Source organism: Rattus norvegicus, chromosome Y (assembly GCF_036323735.1).
Source record: "Rattus norvegicus strain BN/NHsdMcwi chromosome Y, GRCr8, whole genome shotgun sequence".
Taxonomy (NCBI): Eukaryota; Metazoa; Chordata; class Mammalia; order Rodentia; family Muridae; genus Rattus; species Rattus norvegicus.
Window position 1 is genome coordinate 1,313,710 of NC_086040.1, and position 26,151 is coordinate 1,339,860.

At 36.3% G+C, this 26,151-nt stretch overlaps 1 protein-coding gene across 4 annotated transcripts in view; it reads right to left on the reverse strand.

Annotated features, from left to right (window-relative positions):
* Positions 1–26,151, reverse strand: part of Usp9y (ubiquitin specific peptidase 9, Y-linked) — a 144,819-nt gene that overhangs the window by 82,631 nt on the left and 36,037 nt on the right. For all 4 annotated transcript variants that reach the window (NM_001329902.1, XM_039100658.2, XM_063280594.1 and 1 more), the window contains 6 exon segments: positions 754–841; positions 7,452–7,585; positions 9,097–9,233; positions 17,061–17,267; positions 20,703–20,807; positions 24,687–24,839. In NM_001329902.1, coding sequence (NP_001316831.1) covers positions 754–841; positions 7,452–7,585; positions 9,097–9,233; positions 17,061–17,267; positions 20,703–20,807; positions 24,687–24,839 — 824 coding nt within the window.

Sequence of the window (26,151 nt, forward strand, 5' to 3'; positions counted from 1 at the left end):
CACAGCGTGCATGTACAGTAGGTATTAACTCTTAGTTCCTTTCTTTTGAGTATATTTTATTGTTAACAATTTGCAAAATTGCAACAAAGAAAGTCATCTGATTCTTAATTTTATAGTTATAATTTTTAATTCACTCTTAGTTGCTTAGTATATTATATCATTAACCAAAATATGACTCCACATTGTACCTTTAGTTCAAAGAAAATATTTTCAAAACAATAAATCTACTTTTCACACAAGTATTTGCTGTATTCTGAAATTTAAATTTCATTTTCTCTTTACAAATTTTTCAAACTTAAAGCTAAAATTTCAACTAATAATTTTAAGGATTGGGGAGATGGTTCTTTAGATAAATCACTTTTTATGTGTGTTTAAGGTCTATGTCTGTATCATTAGGATCTGCATAAAAGATGTAATAATGTATGCCTGTTATGTTATTAGTTGAAGAAAACAGATTTTAGGAATTGTTAGCTAGCCAGAGTTAGTGAAAAGCCATGTTTAGTAAGAAACACTAAGAAATACAAAAATAAAAAACCAAAAGTAACAAAAGGTTGAGAATAACAGAATGCTAACTGGACTCTATACACACACTTATCTACACCACATAAAAAAAGATACTTCATAATAACTATATAGCAAAATGATATGTAAACTTCTGGAAATGACTTTCTTGGAAAGTATCTTGATTTGCAAGCCAGCAGATACCTTATTGTATGTGCATTAAAAAAAACAGCACTATTGATCAAAACAAACCTGAGGAAATTAAGCCGTTCTTGGACTTCTTGAACATGACTGTATCTACTTCCTAGTCTTATAGTTTGTGGGTCATAATCTTCATGATCTGCGTATGAAAAATACTGTGAATTACATGCACTGCTGAAATTAGCAAAAATAATTACAGTAATAATAACTATAATTATTAAGTAATTATGTAATAGTTCATAGGATCTCTCTCTACAGATATAAAAGTTTTAACACAGTCAAAATATAATCTGCCATTTTTTCTATGTTTTTTCTTGTAAGGGATAGTTTTACTGTGCAGCTTTTGCTGGCAGGGAATTAAGTATGTATAGGCAAGGCTAGCTTTGAACTACCAGAAATCAGTAATCAGAGTGCTGAGAATAAAAGCATTAAATCTTAATCTGTCTAGTTAGCTAAATGTTATAAAAATAATTATTTTGTGTAACTCTTCTTTCCTTTTAAGTATACCACTTCCCATTACATTTTACTGTTATGCTATAACCTATCAACTTACAGAAAATATTTTAGTGTAAAATGGTGATATGACTTCACTCAGTAAAATTAGAGTGGGAAAAATGACATTAAATTTTCTGAAATTAAATTATCTTTGTCATCAGTCTTTGAGTATTTACCAAGAATCAAATATCTTAAAAAGACATTCCTCTTATTATGATTATGAGAACAGGTTTTAGTAACTCAAAGTAGGGCAGACTGAAATCCTTTATAAAGTAAATGCTTTGGACTTCCTTTATTAACAACATCACATAAACCCTAATATCTCTATTGCTTGTTAAAAGAAAAAATTAGCATAAAGAAAAATTTAAAAAGTGGGCATAATCCCAGCACTCAAGAGACAGAGTCAAGCTGATCATTGTGATTTTAAGTCTAGCTTGGTCTATGTATCAAGCTCTAAGCTAGCCAAAGATACATACATTGAGAGCTTGTCTCAAAAATGCAATCAAATACAATCCAAAGAACCAAACCCACATTCTTCTAATCAAAATTATTCCTACAAAGATATAAAGTACCCACTAGGATAAAATTAATAGACTCTTTTACTTCAGTTATTTTATTTTTTGAAATCTTATTTTTATTAGATTATTTATTTACATTTCAAATGTTATTCCCTTTCCCGGTTTCCTGTCCATAAGCCCCCATTATCTCTCCTCCCCCTCTCCCAAACATGTATTGCCCCTTTACATCCCACTTACTGCTTCCTCCATATTCCCTTGCACTGGGGGTCCAACCTTGTCAGGACCAAGGGCTTCCCCTTCCACTGTTGCCCCAACAAGGCTATTCACTGATACATATGCAGTTGGAGCCCTGGGTCAGTCCATGTATATAGTCTTTGGGTAGTGGTTTAGTCACTGGAAGCTCTGGTTGGCTGGCCTTGTTGTTCTTATGGGGTTGCAAGCCACTTCACCTCTTTCATTACTTCCTCTAATTCCCCCCAAAGGGGGTCCTGTTATCAGTTCAGTGGTTTGTTGCTAGCACTGACCTCTGTACTGGACATGCTCTGGATGTGTCTCTCATTACATGAAAACATAAAATATTATACCATACATTTGAGAATGTTAAAACTAAATTAATAATAATAAATCTGGGACAAATGTACACTAATGAAATAAAGAAAGTATTATTTTTACACTGTCTTTGCTTTAACAAGTTTTTATCTACCATTTAGGTATATGTTATCATATAAATGTAAAACTCATACTGAAATTGTTTTAAATAAATTTTAATATTTGGAATTGTTAAATAATAAAATTTCAATTTGGACAATTGCAGTACAAATCTCACACCAGAATTCTTGTTTTATGGAAATAATATAAAGAACAGAAAAATGAACTGTGGACATTTTTAGAATAAGGAGAGGCAAATCAGAAACACAAAATGGTTCTGAATACAGGGGTGAGAGGATTAAAGTGATTCTGAAGTACATACATTACTTTTGCCAGACTACCTTGAAAATTGGACCAAAGACATTAGAAATCACACAATAGAAAAATTTCAATAATTTGGAATACTACTTGTGGCTACACTTTCAGTAAGGAATCATTTTGAGGATTGTCATTCAAGGAGGTTTGAAGTTACAGAGAATAAGAGTCATAGGGGTAAAGTTTTGATTTTTAACTTCTTGTCAAAGAAAATAAACCCTAAGGTTATGAAGTATATGTTGTTTTGAATGTTCAATCAATTTTGAACCTTTCATATTTCAGGATTAAAATGAATATGGTAATAGACACTTGGATTGCTTTTTGCAAATTTTCAGTGAGAAAAAAAGGGCATCTGTGTAAAACAGAACTGTATGTAGAATTCACTCTCCATCCTGCCCTCAATTACGATCTTGCCTCAACTACAGGTCTGTAGCAGATAGCTTACAGGTCCTTTTCTCCCAACCTATCTCCATTCCCTGGGCAGGTGTAGGCCTATTTTTCCTCTTCCCTGTGAATATTTTCTGTCCATTCTTCTAGTCCATTCCAATTCCTCTATAGCTGGAAACATTCTACCCACAGTAGTGCTCTTATTTATACAAAAACTGTAACACCATGGACAACTTGGTAGTTACTCAAGTAAGCAATTCAATGTTTCCTCCATGTCCTCCATTTACACCCTCAACCCTGTAACAACCAGGTTACAGGTTTCACTCATGACAACTATACACATAATCCAATCTCACTAGACCTTTCAATCTCACTAGACCTTTCAGCCCTACTTCTCCAAATTATTCTCTGTCTTATTTCAACCATCTCATATGATCCACTGTTCTCACTACACCTCAACTCCCCAGGGACCCTGACTCCCAGTGTGGATATGATCCCCATATCTCTTTCCTGAAACCCATTCTCAGCCTTTTACTTTGATCCATCTCTAGTCCTCTCTACCACCCACTGATCTGACAGTACTACGTCTACCTCAACTTACAGCCACCATGCTTTCCTAAGATTTAGAGAGGGCAACAGTCACGAAAGAGTAGAAGTCCCATCCAACAAAGACAAGATCCATAATTAACATTTAGAATCATCTCAGTTGTTCCAAAAACAGATGTTTAAAAAACAACGTTACAAAAACATACATTAACAGCCGAGACAACATGCCCCCACAGAACCTCCTAACCCCATTACAATAAAAGGCCATGGAAAACGAACTATAACTGAAGTCCAAGACAAAAATTTCAAGAATTAAGATCTGGGGATAGCAATTGGGAAGCAGAGGCAGGAATATCTCTTCAGTTTGAGGCCACCTGGGTCTACAAAAGCTAGTTACATGACAGCCAAGACTGCACAAGAAACTGGTTTGAAAAACCAAAAGAAGAAGAAAAAATATCAACCATGAACATGTACAAGGACTTAATGAGGATATGAATCATGAAGGCTATGAAACACAAAAGACAATGGACTGAAATAATGAATAAAACTCAAGACATAAATGTAGAATATAAAATCAATACAGAGATTCCAAAGTGAATTAAAACTAGAAAAAATATTGAAGTAAAAAAATCTCAGAGGAAAGACTAACAGAGGACAAGATACAGAAGAGAGACTCTCAGGCACTGAAAACAAGATAGAAGAAATGGAAATCTCAGTCTATAAATAAAAAGTTAAATTGAAAACATTCAGGTACAAACAAAAGAAAATCTGAGACACTTCTAAAAACTCAATTTCTAAATAACAGGAAGGAGGAGAAGAAACTCATGTCAAAGACATAAAAAACATTTTCCACTACATCACAGAAAAACTTTCCAATCTAAACACAGAGATTAGATGCAAGAAGCATACAGAACACCAAATATACTGGACCAGAAAATAAATTCCTCATAGCACATAATAATCAAAACACTAAAAATACAGAATGAAGAACATTAAAAGCTGTAGAGAAAAAGGTCCCAGTAATATATATATATATATATATATATATATATATATATATATATATATATGTAATATATAAAGGCAGACATGTTAATTTAGCATCTGACTCAATGAAGACTCTTAGGAAGTAGAAAGACCTGGATAGTTGTTCTTTAAACGCTAAGTGAGTACAGATTATCATATCCAGTAAAACTTTTCATCACAATAGATCGGAGAAAAAAAAACCTTCCATGATAAAGTCGAATTTAAGAAGCATCTCTATAATAATAAATGTAACTGTACAGAAGGTACTAAATAGAAAACTTTTATCTGATGAAGTCAACTTCACTGAAAAACAAACAAACAAATAATCACAGATCTGTAAATAAAATGTACTGGAAAATTCAACTATAACAATGAAATAAAATAATTAAACACTGTTCATCAATAATTGCTCATTAATAACTCTCAATGTTAATGGTCTCAATTTCCTAATAAAAAGAGACAAACAGACTGGATTAGTCGGCAGAATCCATCTTTTGCTTCACGCACTTTACCAGAAAGGAGAAATGGACCTATTTTCATAGAAGGTGTAGCCATTTTATTATCTGACAAAATAGACTTTCATATCTAATCAGAAAAGAGAAAAACATTACATATCAAAGGTAAAAGTAAAACCAAGAGGATTTTGCAGTTCTCAACATCTAAATAAGAAATATAAGGGCATCCAAGTTCTGTGAGAAATACTGCTTTAAGTAAAATATTGAGTCTCAATAAACAAGTTTAGGTGATCTCAATATGCTAATCTGAGCAAGACTCATACAAAACAGAACGGAGATAGCCTGGCATTAAATAATACTGGCAATAATATATTTATTACATATTACAGTTATATAACTATATAAGCTATATATTTAGGATATATAACACACATAATTATAAAATAAACATTAGTATATAATTAAACAATAACCATGATAAAAATATCACATGAATATAGCAGATATTTAAAGAAAATCTCACCCAAATACACAGAAAAATATATGCTTTGTTCTTGGTACCTCATAAAAGTTTCCCAAAACTGACCACATATTTGGAGACAAGGCAACAGACAAAAGGAAACTGAAATAACACCCTGTGTCCTATCTGACCACCATAATTTACATCAATACCAATAAGAGATAGTATATATGACCATTTTACCAAAAGCGATCTACAGATTCAATGCAATCCTCATAAAAATACCAATCCATTTCTTCAAAGAGTTAGACAGAACAATTTGCAAATTCATCTGGAATAACAAAAAACCCAGGATAGCTAAAACTATCCTCAACAATGAAAGGACTTCAGGGGGAATCACTATCCCTGAACTCAAGCAGTATTACAGAGCAATAGTGATAAAAACGGCATGGTATTGGTACAGAGACAGACAGATAGACCAATGGAACAGAACTGAAGACCCAGAAATGAACCCACACACCTATGGGCACTTGATTTTTGACAAAGGAGCCAAAACCATCAAATGGAAAAAGATAGCATTTTCAGCAAATGGTGCTGGTTCAACTGGAGGTCAACATGTAGAAGAATGCAGATCGATCCATGCTTATCACCCTGTACAAAGCTTAAGTCCAAGTGCATCAAGGACCTCCACATCAAACCAGACCTACTCAAACTAATAGAAGAAAAACTAGGGAAGCATCTGGAACACATGGGCACTTGGGAAAATTTCCTGAACAAACCACCAATGTCTTATGCTCTAAGACCAGGAATTGACAAATGGGACCTCCAACATATAACAAAGACACACACTCCACTATGTTCATAGCAGTCTTATATATAATAGCCAAAAGTTGCAAAGATCCCAAATGCCCTTCAACAGAGGAATGGATACAGAAAATGTGGTACATCTACACAATGGAGTGCCACTCAATTATCAAAAACAATGACTTCATGAAATTCATGAAGGAAATGGAACAAACTAGAAAATATCATCCTGAGTGAGGTTACTCAATTTCAGAAAAACATACTTGGTATGCACTCATTGTTAAGTGGATATTAGCAAAAAAGTTTGAATGACCCAAGATGCAATCCACAGACCAGAGGATGCTCAAGAAGGATAAGCAAAATGTGGAGGCTCTCACTTCTTATTAAAAGGGGAAAAATATCCATAGGATGGGATATGGAAGCAAAGTTTAGAGCAGCGACTCAAGGTATGGCTATTCATAGCCTGACACACATGTGGCCCATATATATTCAGCCACCAAAACTAGATAAAATTGATGAAGCTAGAAAATTCATGCTGAAAGGGACCGGATATAGATCTCTCCTGAGAGACACATCCAGAGCATGTCCAATACAGTGGTCAATGCTAGCAGCAAACCACTGAACTGAGAATAGGATCCCCTTGCAGGGATTAGACGAAGTATTGAAAGAGTTGAAGGGGCTTGCAACCCCATAAAAACAACAACACCAACCAACCAGAGCTTCCAGGGACTAAACTACTACTAAAAGACTATACCAGGGCTCCAATTGCATACAAAGCAGAGGATAGCTTTGTTGGGTACCAACAAGGAGAAGCCTTGGTCCTGCAAAAGTTGGACCCACAGTGCAGAGGAATATGGGGGCAATAAGGGGGATGTATTGGGGGGGGATACCCATGTGGAGGAGGGAGGGGGAGGGGATGGGGATTCATGGACCGGAAACCAGGAAGGGGAATAACATTTTAAATATAAGTAAAGAAAAATATCTAATAAAAAATTAAGAAAATGTGTGAGGTGATTACCACCCTATTAAAAAAAGTCAAGAAATAAATTTCTAAAAACAGTTTCTCAATAGTTAATTTTAGCTTAATATACATACCTCTAGCATACAATCGTATGCTGTTCATGTAAGTTGCAAGGTTTTCTGCTACCAAAGTAACTAAAGCATGATTATGCTGAAGTTGGCTGATTAAGTCATGGCGATAAAATACATGAGGACTTCGATGAGTCTGACTGAAAATAGAACTTAACAGTGTCACCAGGCATATTAACAATATTATTTACAGTTAATAAACTTATAGTTTAAAAATGCTTAATATTTAGAGAAAATGCGATCTTATTCTTCTAATAGTAGATATAACAGTAAGAATGATCTATCACTCTGGGCAGAATCTATTTCACTTTTTACATAAAAGATATAAATTCTTTTCCAATTTACTAGTATCAAGGTACATTGTTACACAGCCCAAATATGAGTCAATGAAGATATATTATATAATACTGTGCTTGCAATGTGTTTGTTCCTTAATATTATTGGAAGAAAGTATACTGACTTTTCAATTTTTGTTTTCTGATTATTAACAAAAGCACGAATGTCTCACAATTACTAAGACAGGGTCCAGTCTGATGGCTCTGTTTCTTTGTACTGGTATATACTGACCATGCATAGTTTTATTCAGTATTGAGGTCTGAACCCAGGTTTTTTGTGCTTTCTTGACAAGTACACTGAGTCATAATCATAGTTCTACAGAATTCTTCTTCAAATATAAATGAAATACCCACTTTAGGAAAGTACATATACAACTACATCTACCTGAAAAAAGTATGAATATTTTATAAATATATCTTATATTTTGGGTCATATATAATCACAATAGACTATAAATACTGTTTATTTTCTCCTTTGCCTATGTGCACAAAATTATGGAATTTTGTCTTATTTTCTAGTACTAAAAATAATTTAAATTCATCTTGGAAAAAAACAAAGCAATATAAATTATACCTTAGATTTCTATGTACAAAAGAATTCTATGTTAAGTCATAATTATACTAGTAAAGACAGAAAGGATTTTTCCCAATCATATAATTATCTATACAAGAAAATACTTATAAGGTTCTTCCTAAAATTTGTAGTCTGACATTTGAAATTTAACCATAAAAGTTTGAAGTAGGGCTGGACTGGTGGCACACACCTTTAATCCTAATTTGGGGGTAGAGGCAGGTGGATCTCTGAGAGTTTGAGGCCATCCAGTTCTACAAAATGAGTTCCTGGACAGCTAGAACTGCTGTGCAAAGAAACACTGTCTATAAAAACAGAAACAAGTATGGTGAATTAAAGAATAGAAACTTAAAAATTAGGGTAAAGTGAAAAGGAATGTCAAGTGGTAATTCTGAATTAACAGCCAATTATTGTGACTGATTTGGAATAGTCAATTATATCATCTTCAACTCATCTGTTCAATAAAAAACCCAACATCAACTAACAAAAAAACAAAACAAACAAACAAACACCCCAACAAGCCCAGGTATAGTAGTGTTCCCCTTTAATCCCAGTAGTCAAGAGGAAAATGTCTACAGGTTTATATACTGAGTTTCATGACAGCCAGTAGTATTAAAAAAACCCAAAAACCATAAGCAGATGAAAAGAGCCCTTTCTCTAAATATTGCTATTTCTTTTATTTAGAGTTTGTTCATAATTTTAGGCTAATTTTAACACAATTATGAATAGAAGCATAAAATCTTACCTTAAATTTTGAGGTGCTTCACCAAACAAACTACAAATCTCTTTAATTTGTTTTAATGCAGGGATAACCCATTTATTATTTGTTCGAAATTCTTCTATAAAACAGTCTATCCACTGGATCTTTTGTGTATCTCGATCCTAATATACATAAAAAATTATTATGCTTTTTTAACTTAAGGTAATTAGTGAATTCAATATTTAGTATAGATTAATATAACTTAATATTAACTCTATCTCCAAAGTTATTTTGAGAATTTATAATAGAAAAAATATTTAAACAATGTGATATAACTGAATTTAATACAACAAAATGCTATGGAATATACAATATAATAAACTTAATGTTATATGGTTATAATATCCTGTAGCATAGAATTTCTCAAGCAGAGGCACATGCATAAGTAGTATTGTTTTCAAGGTGTTTGTCTAAACATGGGCTTTATGTACTACTTAGTGCTTTGTTGATTCTATTAAAGTATAAAATTTAGCAGCAACAAAGAAATCTCATATATTACTATATAGGCATTGGCATGTCATTAAGTAGAATAAAGAAGTTCAATAATTTGAAAATAAAAAAAAACCCAGCAAAATAGAAACATATCAATAAAATGCCGATGAAATGAGGCCAAGTTTTAATTCTTAGGAAAATTAGAAATACTGTAATCATGACCTCACTTTAAATATTCTGTTTTGGTTTAGTTTTTTAGTACTGTATAGAGGAGTTTGCTAGTAATCAGAAATTTAGGTTTCTTTGAAATGATAGCTTCTGTGTAGATTTAGGGAATGATAGATTACATGTAAGGAAAAGAAGTGTGAATGTGTAACAAGAGGTCATAAGAGGTTGTCAGCATTTGATGCCTTCTCTTTTTCATACTTACTCAACTACAGTGTTTCACTGAACATAGAGTTCAGGCTTCTAGATTGTCTGGACAACAAACCTCATCAACTGTCTCATTTCTGTCTCTTTAATATGGGAGTCAAATATGTTTTGTTACTTTTGCATGACAACAACTTTACAAACTAAGTTATCTGCACAACTTTATAAGGAATATTTTAAGCACAAATTATAATGAAAATTAGTAATTTAAAATATTTTACAGGATTTTTGATGAAGGCAAATTCAGTAAATAGTCATTAAAGTTATACATTTTTCACAATGCTGCATTTTTAATTAAAAATCATTATTGCATATGCACATGCTTAATAAGCAGCAATGCAGGAGAGAGAGACCCAACCGCCTGGTCAGGTGGGCACTCCTGAGGGTGCAGAGCAGAAGAGACCACCAACACTGCCCACCCCTGCCCACATCCCTGGCCCAAGAGGAAACTGTATAAGGCCTCTGGGCTCCCGTGGGGAAGGGCCCAGGAACGGCAGGACCCCTGCCTGAGACACCACCGGAACCTGAAGGAAACAGACCGGATAAACAGTTCTCTGCACCCAAATCCCGTGGGAGGGAGAGCTAAACCTTCAGAGAGGCAGACAAGCCTGGGAAACCAGAAGAGACTGCTCACTGCACACACACCTCGGACGCCAGAGGAAAACACCAAAGGCCATCTGGAACCCTGGTGCACTGAAGCTCCCGGAAGGGGTGGCGCATATCTTCCTGGTTGCTACCGCTGCAGAGAGCCCGTGGGCAGCAACCCACGAGTGAACTTGAGCCTCGGTACCACAGGTAAGACCAACTTTTCTGCTGGAAGAAAGCTGCCTGGTGAACTCAAGACACAGGCCCACAGGAACAGCTGAAGACCTGTAGAGAGGAAAAACTACACGCCCGAAAGCAGAACACTCTGTCCCCATAACTGACTGAAAGAGAGGAAAACAGGTCTACAGCACTCCTGACACACAGGCTTATAGGACAGTCTAGCCACTGTCAGAAATAGCAGAACAAAGTAACACTAGAGATAATCTGATGGCGAGAGGCAAGTGCAGGAACCCAAGCAACAGAAACCAAGACTACATGGCATCATCGGAGCCCAATTCTCCCACCAAAACAAACATGGAATATCCAAACACATCAGAAAAGCAAGATCTAGTTTCAAAATCATATTTGATCATGATGCTGGAGGACTTCAAAAAAGATGTGAAGAACTCCCTTAGGGAAACACAGGAAAACATTTATAAACAAGTAGAAGCCTACAGAGAGGAATCTCAAAAATCCCTGACAGAATTCCAGGAAAACACAATCAAACAGTTGAGGAATTAAAAATGGAAATAGAAGCAATCAAGAAAGAACACATGGAAACAACCCTGGATATAGAAAACCAAAAGAAGAGACAAGGAGCTGTAGATACAAGCTTAACCAACAGAATACAAGAGATGGAAGAGAGAATCTCAGGAGCAGAAGATTCCATAGAAATCATTGACTCAACTGTCAAAGATAATGTAAAGCAGATAAAGCTACTGGTCCAAAACATACAGGAAATCCAGGACTCAATGACAAGATCAAACCTAAGGATAATAGGTATAGAAGAGAGTGAAGACTCCCAGCTCAAAGGACCAGTAAATATCTTCAACAAAATCATAGAAGAAAACTTCCCTAAACTAAAAAAAGAGATACCCATAGACATACAAGAAGCCTACAGAACACCAAATAGATTGGACCAGAAAAGAAACACCTCCCGTCACATAATTGTCAAAACACCAAACGCACAAAATAAAGAAAGAATATTAAAAGCAGTAAGGGAAAAAGGTCAAGTAACATATAAAGGCAGACCTATCAGAATCACACCAGACTTCTTGCCAGAAACTATGAAGGCCAGAAGATCCTGGACTGATGTCATACAGACCCTAAGAGAACACAAATGCCACCCAGGTTACTGTATCCTGCAAAACTCTCAATTAACATAGATGGAGAAACCAAATATTCCATGACAAAAACAAATTTACACAATATCTTTCTACAAATCCAGCACTACAAAGGATAATAAATGGTAAAGCCCAACATAAGGAGGCAAGCTATACCCTAGAAGAAGCAAGAAACTAATCATCTTGGCAACAAAACAAAGAGACTGAAAGCACACAAACATAACCTCACATCCAAATATGAATATAACGGGAAGCAATAATCACTATTCCTTAATATCTCTCAACATCAATGGCCTCAACTCCCCAATAAAAAGAAATAGATTAACAAAGTGGATACACAAGGAGGACCCTGCATTCTGCTGCCTACAGGAAACACACCTCAGAGACAAAGACAGACACTACCTCAGAGTGAAAGGCTGGAAAACACCTTTCCAAGCAAATGGTCAGAAGAAGCAAGCTGGAGTAGCCATTCTAATATCAAATAAAATCAATTTTCAACTAAAAGTCATCAAAAAAGATAAGGAAGGACACTTCATATTCATCAAAGGAAAAATCCACCAAGATGAACTCTCAATCCTAAATATCTATGCCCCAAATACAAGGGCACCTACATACGTAAAAGAAACCTTACTAAAGCTCAAAACACACATTGCACCTCACACAATAATAGTGGGAGATTTCAACACTCCACTCTCATCAATGGACAGATCATGGAAACAGAAATTAAACAGAGATGTCGACAGACTAAGAGAAGTCATGAGCCAAATGGACTTAACGGATATTTATAGAAATTCTATCCTAAAGCAAAAGGATATACCTTCTTCTCAGCTCCTCATGGTACTTTCTCCAAAATTGACCATATAATTGGTCAAAAAACGGGCCTCAACAGGTACAGAAAGATAGAAATAATCCCATGCGTGCTATCAGACCACCACGGCCTAAAACTGGTCTTCAATAACAATAAGGGAAGAATGCCCACATATACGTGGAAATTGAACAATGCTCTACTCAATGATAACCTGGTCAAGGAAGAAATAAAGAAAGAAATTAAAAACTTATTAGAATTTAATGAAAATGAAGGTACAACATACCCAAACTTATGGGACACAATGAAAGCTGTGCTAAGAGGAAAATTCATAGCACTGATTGCCTGCAGAAAGAAACAGGAAAGAGCATATGTCAGCAGCTTGACAGCACACCTAAAAGCTCTAGAACAAAAAGAAGCAAATACACCCAGGAGGAGTAGAAGGCAGGAAATAATCAAACTCAGAGCTGAAATCAACCAAGTAGAAACAAAAAGGACCGGAGAAAGAATCAACAGAACCAAAAGTTGGTTCTTTGAGAAAGTCCACAAGATAGATAAACCCTTAGCCAGACTAACGAGAGGACACAGAGAGTGTGTCCAAATTAATAAAATCAGAAATGAAAAGGGAGACATAACTACACATTAGAGGAAATTCAAAAAATCATCAGATCTTACTATAAAAACCTATATTCAACAAAACTTGAAAATCTTCAGGAAATGGACAATTTCCTAGACAGATACCAGGTATCGAAGTTAAATCAGGAACAGATAAACCAGTTAAACAACCTCATAACTCCTAAGGAAATAGAAGCAGTCATTAAAGGTCTCCCAACCAAAAAGAGCCCAGGTCCAGACGGGTTTAGTGCAGAATTCTATCAAACCTTCATAGAAGACCTCATACCAATATTATCCAAACTATTCCACAAAATTGAAACAGATGGAGCACTACGGAATTCCTTCTACGAAGCCACAATTACTCTTATACCTAAACCACACAAAGACACAACAAAGAAAGAGAACTTCAGACCAATTTCCCTTATGAATATCGACGCAAAAATACTTAACAAAATTCTGGCAAACCGAATACAAGAGCACATCAAAACAATCATCGACCATGATCAAGTAGGCTTCATCCCAGGCATGCAGGGATGGTTCAATATACGGAAAACCATCAACGTGATCCATTATATAAACAAACTGAAAGAACAGAACCACATGATCATTTCATTAGATGCTGAGAAAGCATTTGACAAAATTCAACACCCCTTCATGATAAAAGTCCTGGAAAGAATAGGAATTCAAGGCCCATACCTAAACATAGTAAAGGCCATATACAGCAAACCAGTTGCTAACATTAAACTAAATGGAGAGAAACTTGAAGCAATCCCACTAAAATCAGGGACTAGACAAGGCTGCCCACTCTCTCCCTACTTATTCAATATAGTTCTTGAAGTTCTAGCCAGAGCAATCAGACAACAAAAGGAGATAAAGGGGATACAGATCGGAAAAGAAGAGGTCAAAATATCACTCTTTGCAGATGATATGATAGTATATTTAAGTGATCCCAAAAGTTCCACCAGAGAACTACTAAAGCTGATAAACAACTTCAGCAAAGTGGCTGGGTATAAAATTAACTCAAATAAATCAGTTGCCTTCCTCTATACAAAAGAGAAACAAGCCGAGAAAGAAATTAGGGAAACGACACCCTTCATAATAGACCCAAATAATATAAAGTACCTCGGTGTGACTTTAACCAAGCAAGTGAAAGATCTGTACAATAAGAACTTCAAGACACTGAGGAAAGAAATTGAAGAAGACCCCAGAAGATGGAAAGATCTCCCATGCTCATGGATTGGCAGGATTAATATAGTAAAAATGGCCATTTTACCAAAAGCGATCTACAGATTCAATGCAATCCCCATCAAAATACCAATCCAATTCTTCAAAGAGTTAGACAGAACAATTTGCAAATTCATCTGGAATAACAAAAAACCCTGGATAGCTAAAACTATCCTCAACAATGAAAGGACTTCAGGGGGAATCACTATCCCTGAACTCAAGCAGTATTACAGAGCAATAGTGATAAAAACTGCATGGTATTGGTACAGAGACAGACAGATAGACCAATGGAATAGAATTGAACACCCAGAAATGAACCCACACACCTATGGTCACTTGATTTTTGACAAAGGAGCCAAAACCATCCAATGGAAAAAAGATAGCATTTTCAGCAAATGGTGCTGGTTCAACTGGAGGGCAACATGTAGAAGAATGCAGATCGATCCATGCCTATCACCCTGTACAAAGCTTAAGTCCAAGTGGATCAAGGACCTCCACATCAAACCAGACACACTCAAACTAATAGAAGAAAAACTAGGGAAGCATCTGGAACACATGGGCACTGGAAAAAATTTCCTGAACAAAACACCAATGGCTTATGCTCTAAGATCAAGAATCGACAAATGGGATCTCATAAAACTGCAAAGCTTCTGTAAGGCAAAGGACACTGTGGTTAGGACAAAACGACAACCAACAGATTGGGAAAAGATCTTTACCAATCCTACAACAGATAGAGGCCTTATATCCAAAATATACAAAGAACTCAAGAAGTTAGACCCCAGGGAAACAAATAACCCTATTAAAAAATGGGGTTCAGAGCTAAACAAAGAATTCACAGCTGAGGAATGCCGAATGGCTGAGAAACACCTAAAGAAATGTTCAACATCTTTAGTCATAAGGGAAATGCAAATCAAAACAACCCTGAGATTTCACCTCACACCAGTGAGAATGGCTAAGATCAAAAACTCAGAAGACAGCAGATGCTGAAGAGGATATGGACAAAGAGGAACACTCCTCCATTGTTGGTGGGATTGCAGACTGGTAAAACCATTCTGGAAATCAGTCTGGAGGTTCCTCAGAAAATTGGACATTGAACTGCCTGAGGATCCAGCTATACCTCTCTTGGGCATATACCCAAAAGATGCCTCAACATATAAAAGAGACACGTGCTCCACTATGTTCATCGCAGCCTTATTTATAATAGCCAGAAAATGGAAAGAACCCAGATGCCCTTCAACAGAGGAATGGATACAGAAAATGTGGTACATCTACACAATGGAATATTACTCAGCTATCAAAAACAACGAGTTTATGAAATTCGTAGGCAAATGGTTGGAACTGGAAAATATCATCCGGAGTGAGCTAACCCAATCACATAAAACACACATGGTATGCACTCATTGATAAGTGGCTATTAGCCCAAATGCTTGAATTACCCTAGATCCGTAGAACAAACGAAACTCAAGACGGATGATCAAAATGTGAATGCTTCACTCCTTCTTAAAATGAGGAAAAAGAATACCCTTGGCAGGGAAGGGAGAGGCAAAGATTAAAACAGAGACTGAAGGAACACCCATTCAGAGCCTGCCCCACATGTGGCCCATACATATACAGCCACCCAATTAGACAAGATGGATGAAGCAAAGAAGTGCAGACCGACAGGAGCCGGATGTAGATCGCTCCTGAGAGACACAGCCAGAACAGCAAATACAGAGGCGAATGCCAGCAGCAAACCACTGAACTGAGAATAGGACCCCCGTTGAAGGAATCAGAGAAAGAACTGGAAGAGCTTGAAGGGGCTCGAGACCCCATATGTACAACAATGTCAAGCAACCAGAGCTTCCAGGGACTAGGCCACTACCCAAAGACCTTACATGGACTGACCCTGGACTCTGACCTCATAGGTAGCAATGAATATCCTAGTAAGAGCACCAGTGGAAGGGGAAGCCCTGGGTCCTGCTAAGACTGAACCCCCAGTGAACTAGACTGGTGGGGGGAGGGCGGCAATGGGGGGAGGGTTGGGAGGGGAACACCCAAATGGAAGGGGAGGGGAGAGGGGGGAGGGGGATGTTTTCCCGGAAACCGGGAAAGGGAATAACACTTGAAATGTATATAAGAAATACTCAAGGTAATAAAAAAGAACAACAACAACAAAAAAAAAAAAACAAAAAGAACAAAAAAAAACAAGCAGCAATGCAAAATGGTCAGAAGAAAACTTCATGAAATATTTCAGGCCTCTGAAGACCTAACCTTGATTTTTCTTTACCTGATTAAATTCAAATGAGTGAAGCCAGAATAAATGCTTCCTAGTGCTTTTTGCCTTTCCCTTTCAAAACAGAATATATTATTCCTATTAAATCTTTAACTCACTTTGCTAAAACAAAATCGTATGACCAAATCCAGTCAATTCTTCAAGATTTCTTTGAAAACAAAGTGCCAGAGTGAAATGCAAATATCCTCAAATTAATTAGCAGATTAAAAAACCCATAAAAAGTAAAAAAGAGACACTCCTTTACCTGGGAACAACTGTAATCAAGTATTTTTATGTGGGCACTGAGAGCCAGATCCATGATATCTACAGGCACATCATCACTGTGAGCAAGATTCCAAAGAAGATTCAACACTTTCTGTGCCATTACACCATCTTTATCATCTTCGGCAAGACGACGTATCAATTCAAGGAGTTTTTCACGTTGTTTTTTACTTGCATTTGTCCAGCTAGCCTACAAATTTAATATTGAGAATTTATGTATTTATTTGCATTAAATCATTATATTTAATTGTGCTATTTTTCACAACTATATTTAATTTCTTCTTCCATTCTTTTGCTTTCTCCTGGCAAACACAACCAAAATTTAAGAGTAAACATTAAAATGTTAATGATTGAGAAACTAAATAGATAGAATATTAGAAATACATAGGCTAACTATCTCCTCAGGACAGAAGCATATTTCTGGCGATTCTAAAACTCATACTCATGAGGCTCTAAAAACAAACAAGCAAATTTGTGTGACTGCAAGCTGTTGTTTTGGAAAGAAGAAATTAAAACTTTAAATCAGAGGAAAGGATGATATCAAGAACCCCCACATCAAACCAGTTACATTCCAACAGAAGAAAAAGTGGGGAAGAGTCTCAAACACATGGGCAGTGGGGAAAATTTTCTGAACATAACACCAAAGGCTTATGCTCTAAGATCAAGAATCGACAAATGGGATCTCATAAAACTGCAAAGCTTCTGTAAGGCAAAGGACACTGTTGTTAGGACAAAACAGCAACCAACAGATCAGGAAAAGATCTTTACCAATTCTACAACTGATAGAGGGCTAATATCCAAAATATACAAAGCACTCAAGAAGTTAAGAGTCCAGATCACCAAATAATCCTATTAAAAATGGGGTATAGAGCTAAACAAAGAATTCTATTAAAAATATACAAAGAACTCAAGAACTGAAGAGAGGTAAATAACCCTATTAAATATGGGGCACAGAGCTAAACAAAGAATTCTCAGCTGAAGAATATCAAATGGCCGAGAAGAACTAAAGAAATGTTCAGTCATCAAGGAAATGCAAATCAAAACAACCCTGAGATTTCACCTCACACCAGTGAGAAAAGCTAAGATAAAAAACTCCGGCAACAGCAGATGCTGGCGAGGATGTGGAGAAAGAGGAACACTCCTCCATTGTTGGTGGGATTGCAGACTGGTAAAACCATTCTGGAAATCAGTCTGGAGGTTCCTCAGAAAATTGGACATTGAACTACCTGAGGACCCAGCTATACCTCTCCTGGGTATATACCCAAAACATGCTCCAACATACAAAAAAGACACATGCTCCACTATGTTCATAGCAGCCTTATTTATAATGGAAGCTGGAAATAACCCAGACATCCCTCAATGGTGGAACAAGTAAAGAAATCTGATACATTTATACAATGGAGTGGTACTCAGCTAGTAAAAACATGACTGCATGAAATTCTTAGTGAAACTGATGGAACTAGAAAATATCCTGAGTGACGTAGCCCAGTCACAAAAAAGCACAAATGCTTGGAATCCCTAGGAAAAAATTCACCAATCATATGAAGCCCAAGAAGGAGGAAGACCAAAAGTGGATGCTTCATTCCTTCTCAGAAGGGAGAACAAAATCCCAGAGTGGAGCAAGGACTGAAGAAAATGTCTCCAGAGACTGCCCCCATCCCATTTGCTGATGCTCAGCAGTGTTTGCTGACAGGAGCCATATACAGGTGTTTCCTGAGAGGCTCTGTCTGAAACCTACTGATTCAGGTGAAGATAGCTGCAGCTAACCACTGGACTGATCAATGGGACTCCAATGGAGGAGTTAGAGAAAGGACTGAAGGAGATGAAGGGGTTTGCAAGCCCACGAGAAGAACAACATCAACTAACTATACCCCAAATGTCAAAAGAGGTACCATGGACTAAACCACGGACCTATTGAGTAGACATGGAGGGACCCATGACTCCAGGCATCTATCTAGCAGAGGATGACATTGTCCAGGATCAATCACTTCTTGGGAAGAGAAGCCTTTGGTCCTGTGAAGGCTCATTTGCCCAATGTAGGGTAATGTCAGGGTGATGAGGTTGGAGTGGGTGGGTAGGAAGAGGAGCACCCCCAAGAAGCTGGGGGATGGAGGTGGAGGTATGGGAGATGGGGAAAAAGGGGATAACATTTGAAATCAAAATATATAAAATATCCGGGAAAGTATAATAAAGAAAATTGAAAAACACAGAGACAATCAATAAATTTTTAGATGCATGTAGCCAACCATAAGTAACCAAGATGACCTGAGCAGACTTTCAATAGCCAAAGAGATGGAAAGAGTGGTACAAACACTTGTAAGGAAGATACGTAAACTCACAAGACAGCAGATCTTCTGAGAAAGAATTAATAGCTGTATTTTAAAATATTCATAAAATAGGACAGCAAGGGACCGAGGATGACTCGAATACTATAAAAAGATAAATATATAAAAATAAAAAGAAAGAAAAGTTCCCACTTATTTTAAGGAAGTTTCAAGTTTTTATAATTAAGTAATTAAAATAGAATGTGCCTGAATAGGAGTACTGTTCAAATTATACCACTTCACAGAATTCAGTTAAAAAAAGAGCCAATTCATGAGTAATTACCAGTAGTCTCTTACACAATATCAAACTTTATTGTATATCTTTTCCTTTCCCTCAGGTATTTCTATTAAACAGTTTAATTTATGTAAAATGGTTCAGATGCATTAATTTTTGCTACCAAAATGAAGGTGTCTTCCATTACATCCTTTTACAATTCATAGTCATTTAATCTGTTAGCAACTACTGCTGATAAAATGTAAATAATGTTTCATGATGAATGTTCCCATTAATTTCTCCAGAATAAATCAGTAAACAGCAACTGGGACTAAAATGTAATTATTCACATACTAATGGAAAATATCATATTTTATAGTAGTCAGTGACTAGAAAGGCCCAACCAGAAAAGTAATTGCTTTAAGAAAGTATTATATCACTGAAGCCAATGATATGTAGCATATTAATATATCCTTACTGTCATAGGGTTTTAATTTTTGACTCCTAAATTCTCGAGTCAAACAATGCACAGAAAAAGAATCGTATGCCATAATATTTATACAGTGCCATCAACATGAATAAAGATACAGTATTATAGACTCCTGGACTATGTGTAAACTAGCATTTTTATATTCCTTTGCCAGAGAAGCTTGGTACTTTCTCATCCTATTCAAGTCTTTATATTTACACAGGTTATTTAGTCCTACATAAAAGAAAAATTTCTAGAAAGTAATAAATTAAGGAATTAGATAGTATGCTCAAGGGTGACTTAAAATATAACATAAACAAAACCAATTTTATGTTCTGAGGATAAAAGAAAATTATGGGAGGAGAGGCCGAGAAGCTGTGGCGGGACAGTGGAGGCTAATGTAAAGATCTCAATTTGTGTATTTACAGGTTGTTATCAATGTTTTTAAGGGATGGATGGTACTTGGATTTGTATGTTTAGGTGGGCAATTATATCTTATCAATTGAATCTAAAAAAAAGAAAATTATGATTAATATATTAGCTACTGGTTTTTTAAATGGCAGGAATTCCAAAATTCCTAATTGAACAATGATACTACTTCATTATTTGGCGTTTTACCTTAAAGCAATCAAAAAGATGATCAAGTTGTTCAGGAGAAAAATCCCAAGCCAATTTTGCTAGTAAGTCATGTACATTCTTCACAATAGCTTCATGTTTTCCAGCCTATTGAAAAAAATGAAGTAAAAATAAATATCACTGTATTAAGATGGTAACAAAAATCCTCAATTACCTTTCCACCTATAAATGTAAATACAATTCTTAGCATAAAACAAGTAAAGTCCTTTAGGTTTTTTAAATGACTTGCATATTAAATATGAAAACAGTAAAATACCAATAAAATTAAGAAAAAATTTAGATTAAAAAAAGAAAAATGTCTCAAACTTAGAAATCAGGTGTTCCAATGGCACATGCTCTAAGATCAAGAATAGACAAATGGGTTCTCATAAAACTGCAAAGCTTCTGTAAGGTAAAGGCAGTGACATTAGGACAAGATGGCAGCCAACAGATTGGGAAAAGATCTTTACCAATTCTACATCTAATAAGAGGGCTAATATACAATATATACAAAGAATTGAAGAAGTTAGACTCCAGAGAGCCAAAAAAATCCAATTAAAAATGGGGGTCAGGGAAGGGACCAGATCAACAATTCTCTGCACCCAAATACTGGGGGAGGGAGAGCTAAACCTTCAGAGAGGCAGACAGGCTGGGGAAGCCAGAAGAGACTACACTCTGCCCACATTTTTGACTCCAGAGGAAAATACCTAATGCCATCTGGAACACTGGTGCATGGGGGCTCCTGGAAAAAGGCAGCACAGGCCCTCCTGGTTGCTGCCCTCACTGAGAGCTCATAAGCAACACCCCACGAGCAAACTTAAGCCTCGGGACCACAGGTAAGACCAACCTTCCTGCTCCAAGTGACCTGCCTGGTGAACTCAGGACACAGGCCCACAGGAACAGCTGAAGACCTGTAGATAGGAAAAACTACACGCCCGAAAGCAGAACACTCTGTTCCCATAGCTGGCTGAAAGAAAACAGGAAAACAGGTCTACAGCATTCCTGACACACAGGCCTATAGGACAGTCTAGCCACTGTCCGAAATAGGAGAACAAGTAACACTAGAGATAATCTGATGGTGAGGCAAGTGCAGGAACCCAAGCAACAGAAACCAAGACTACATGGCATCATCAGAGCCCAATTCCCCACCAAAGCAAACACTGAATATCCAAACACACCAGAAAGGCAAGATCTAGATTTAAAACCTTTTTTGATCATGATGCTGGAGGACTTCAAGAAAGACATGAAGAACTCCCTTAGAGAAATGCAGGAAAACACAAATAAACAAGTGGAAGCCTATAGAGAGGAATCACAAAAATGCCTGAAAGAATCCCAGGAAAACACAATCATAAAGTTGAAGGAATTAAAAATGGAAATAGAAGCAATGAAGAAAGAACACAGGGAAACAACCCTGGATATAGAAAATCAAAGGAAGAGACAAGGAGCCATAAATACAAGCATCACCAACAGAATACAAGAGATAGAAGAGAGAATCTAAGGAGCAGAAGATTCCATAGAAATCAATGACACAACTGTCAAAGATAATGTAAAAAGGAAAAAGCTACTGGTCCAAAACATACAGGAAATCCAGGTCTCAATGAGGAGATCCAACCTAAGGATAAAAGATATAGAAGAGAGTGAAGACTCCCAGCTCAAAGGACCAGTAAATATCTTCAACAAAATCATAGAAGAAAACTTCCCTAACCTAAAGAAAGAGATGCCCATGAGCATAAAAGAACTCCAAATAGATTGGATCAGAAAAGAAACTCCCCCGTCACATTATAGTCAAAACACCAAATGCAGAAAATAAAGAATATTAAAAGCAGTAAGGGAAAAAAGTCAAGTTACATATAAAGGCAGACCTATCAGAATCATACCAGACTTCTCACCAGAGACTATAAAGGCCAGAAGATCCTGGACAGATATCATACAGACCCAAGGGAACACAAAAGCCAGCCCAGGTTACTGTATCCTGCAAAACTCTCAATTAACATAGATGGAGAAACCAAGTCCAAGTGCATCAAGGACCTCCACATGAAACCAGATACACTCAAACTAATAGAAGAAAAACTAGGGAAGCATCTGGGAAACGTGGGCACTGGAAAAAATTTCCTGAACAAAACACCAATGGCTTATGCTCTAAGATCAAGAATCGACAAATGGGATCTCATAAAACTGCAAAGCTTCTGTAAGACAAAGGACACTGTGGTTAGGACAAAACGGCAACCAAGAGATTGGGAAAAGATCTTTACCAATCCTACAACAGATAGAGGGCTAATATCCAAAATATACAAGAACTCAAGAAGTTAGACCACATGGAGACAAATAGCCCTATTTAAAAATGGGGTTCAGAGCTAAACAAAGAATTCACAGCTGAGGAATGCCGAATGGCTGAGAAACACCTAAAGAAATGTTCAACATCTTTAGTCATAAGGGACATCGAAATCAAAAGTATCCCAAGATGTCACCTCACACCAGTGAGAATGGCTAAGATCAAAAACTCAGGTGATAGCAGATGCTGGCGAGGATGTGGAGAAAGAGGAACACTCCTCCATTGTTGGTGGGATTGTAGACTGGTACAGCCATTTTTTAAATGAGTCTGGAGGTTCCTCAGTAAATTGGACATTGAACTGCCTGAGGATCCAGCTATACCTCTCTTCAGCATATACCCAAATGATGCCCCAACATATAACAAAGACACATGCTCCACTATGTTCATAGCAGCCTTATTCATAATAGCCAGAAGCTGGAAAGAACCCAGATGCCCTTCAACAGAGGAATGGATACAGAAAATGTGGTACATCTACAGAATGGAATATTACTCAGCTATCCAAAACAATGACTTTATGAAATTCATAGGCAAATGGAGGGAACTGGAAAATATCATCCCAAGTGATGTAACCCAATCATAGAAAAAGACACTTCGCACACACTCATTGCTAAGTGGATATTAGCCAAAAAGCTTACATTACCCAAGATGCAATCTATAGACCACTGGATGCTCAAGAAGGATGACTGAAATGCAGATTCTCCCACTCCTTCTAAAAGGGGGAAAATATCCATAGGAGGGGATGTGGAAGTAAAGTTTACAGCAGTGACTCGGGGAATGGCCATTCAGAGCCTACCACACATGTGGCCCATATATATATAAACTAGTTAGGATTGATGAAGCTAAAAACTGCATGCTGAAAGGGACTGGATAAGATCTCTCCTGAGAGACACAATCCAGAGCACGTCCAATTCAGAGGTCACTTCTAGCAGCAAATCAGCAAACTGAGAATAGCACCCCTTTAGGGGGAATTAGAGGAAGTATTGAAAGATTTGAAGGAGCCTGCAACCCCATAAAAACAGCAATGCCAACCAACCAGAGCTTCCAGGGACTAAACCACTACGAAAAGACTATACATGGACTGACTCAGGGTTTCAACTACATAGGTAGCAGAGAATAGCCTTGTTGGGGCACCAGTGAAAGGGAAAGCCCTTGGAATTACCAATGTTGGACCCCCAGTAGAGGGATATGAGGGAGGGCAATAAAGGAGATGTATAAGGGGAATACCCGAATATGGGGAGAAGAATGGGAGGGAATGGGGGCTTATGGACAGAAAACTGGGAAGGGGAGTAACATGTGAAATGTAAGTAAAGAAATATATAATAAAAAATTTAAAAAAAGATACCACAAGGAAAATAGCAGAGACCAAGGTTTTGTTGACACTTCAGAAAAAAAAATGGTAGCAAATACTCCAACAGCTTAAAAGGATTTTGCAGAATGACCATGCGAAGAATGCAAACACCGGGGCTGGAGAGATGGCTCAGTGGTTAAAAGCACAGACTGCTCTTCCAGAGGTCCTAAGTTCAATTCCCAGCAACCACACGGTGGCTCACAATCATCTGTAATGGGATCTGATGCCTCTTATAGTGTGTCTGAAGACAGCAACAGTGTACTCATAAATAAAGGAAATCTTTAAAAAAAAAAAGAAAATTTCTTACCTGTGCTGCCCAGATATTATTAAGATCCTGTAAAGTAAGAGCCTTTTCTTTAATTACAAAACGAAGAATCTTCTCTAGCTTTTCCACATACTGTGGTTGATGAAGGCTATCTTGCAAGACTATGGATAAGATATTATTTTGTTGTATCCATTCCTAAATTAAACACAGCATAAATATTTAACTGTAGAAACTGAAATTTTTCCAAAAAGCAAAATAAAAATAGTTCAGAATTTTTTACTTGTTATAAATAACAAGATTAATTTTAATGCAGATATTAAATATTGCAACAAAGCATTTTAAAAGATTATATAAAATTAATGTATAATAGATTATACATATAAAATGCACCCAATGAAGAGAAACATAACTACTTCTTAAATGTGTAACGAGTAACTGCATCAAATTAATTCTGACATGTAGAGAAACTTTACATATATGTGTTACATATTAGTTATCATATATAAAAGCAATTTGTATATTTCTGTAAGAATGTTCTTTGGGAAAATGTATTCAAAATATCATAAAAACATCACATCATATTTATTTATAACTTTAAAAATGTTTCATACTTGCTCAATGCTTCAGCATAGGGGAATGCTAGAGAGGTGAGGTGGGAGTGGATGGGTAGGTGAGGGGGCATCCATGCAGAGGCAGAGGGAAGGAGGGTAGAATAGAGGGCTTACAGAGGGAAACCAGGAAGTAGGACAGTATTTGAAATGTAAAGAAATAAAATAACCAATAAAAAATTTACCCAAATTGGAAGAAAATACTTCTTGTATATCTGCGGAGAAGTGCTAATTTAGTTTGTGAACACTATGTGTAACTCTTACATGATATCCTACAAAGCAGATACATTGCATGTATATATGAAATCTGAGCTTTAATGTTTAGTCAAAGACTTTATCTTTGACAGTATTTTCACAATTGTAAAAAAAGCCTCTAGATTTTGTCACATTTTGGTAACTAAGTCAGTGATTATTTTTCACAAATGTGTATTTAGTATTTGTAAAAAATCTGTACTAAGAAATTTGATGTATGATATTCACTTCAAAACCAAAATATTTGAGAAGGGATTCCACAAAAAATCATTTACTGAATTACAGGTATAATCATCCACTTTAAAAGATCACCATTCTAAACAAGTTGCATATATTTAGACTCATGTTTACAAAAAACACAGGAAGTTATTTAACACTTCTTTCCAATTCATTGCTTATCATTTAAAAATGTTTAGTACTTTTAAGATTTTACTTTTAAAACATATATATATGGATATATACACACATATATAATATACATATATATATACACACACACACACACACATATATATATATATATATATATATATATATATATATATATATATATGCATGCCCATGCTATGTGCTCTCTCAAAACTAGTTACATATCTCTGAGTGTTAAAAACCAAACTAAAGCCCATGGGAAGTACAGTGGATTTTAT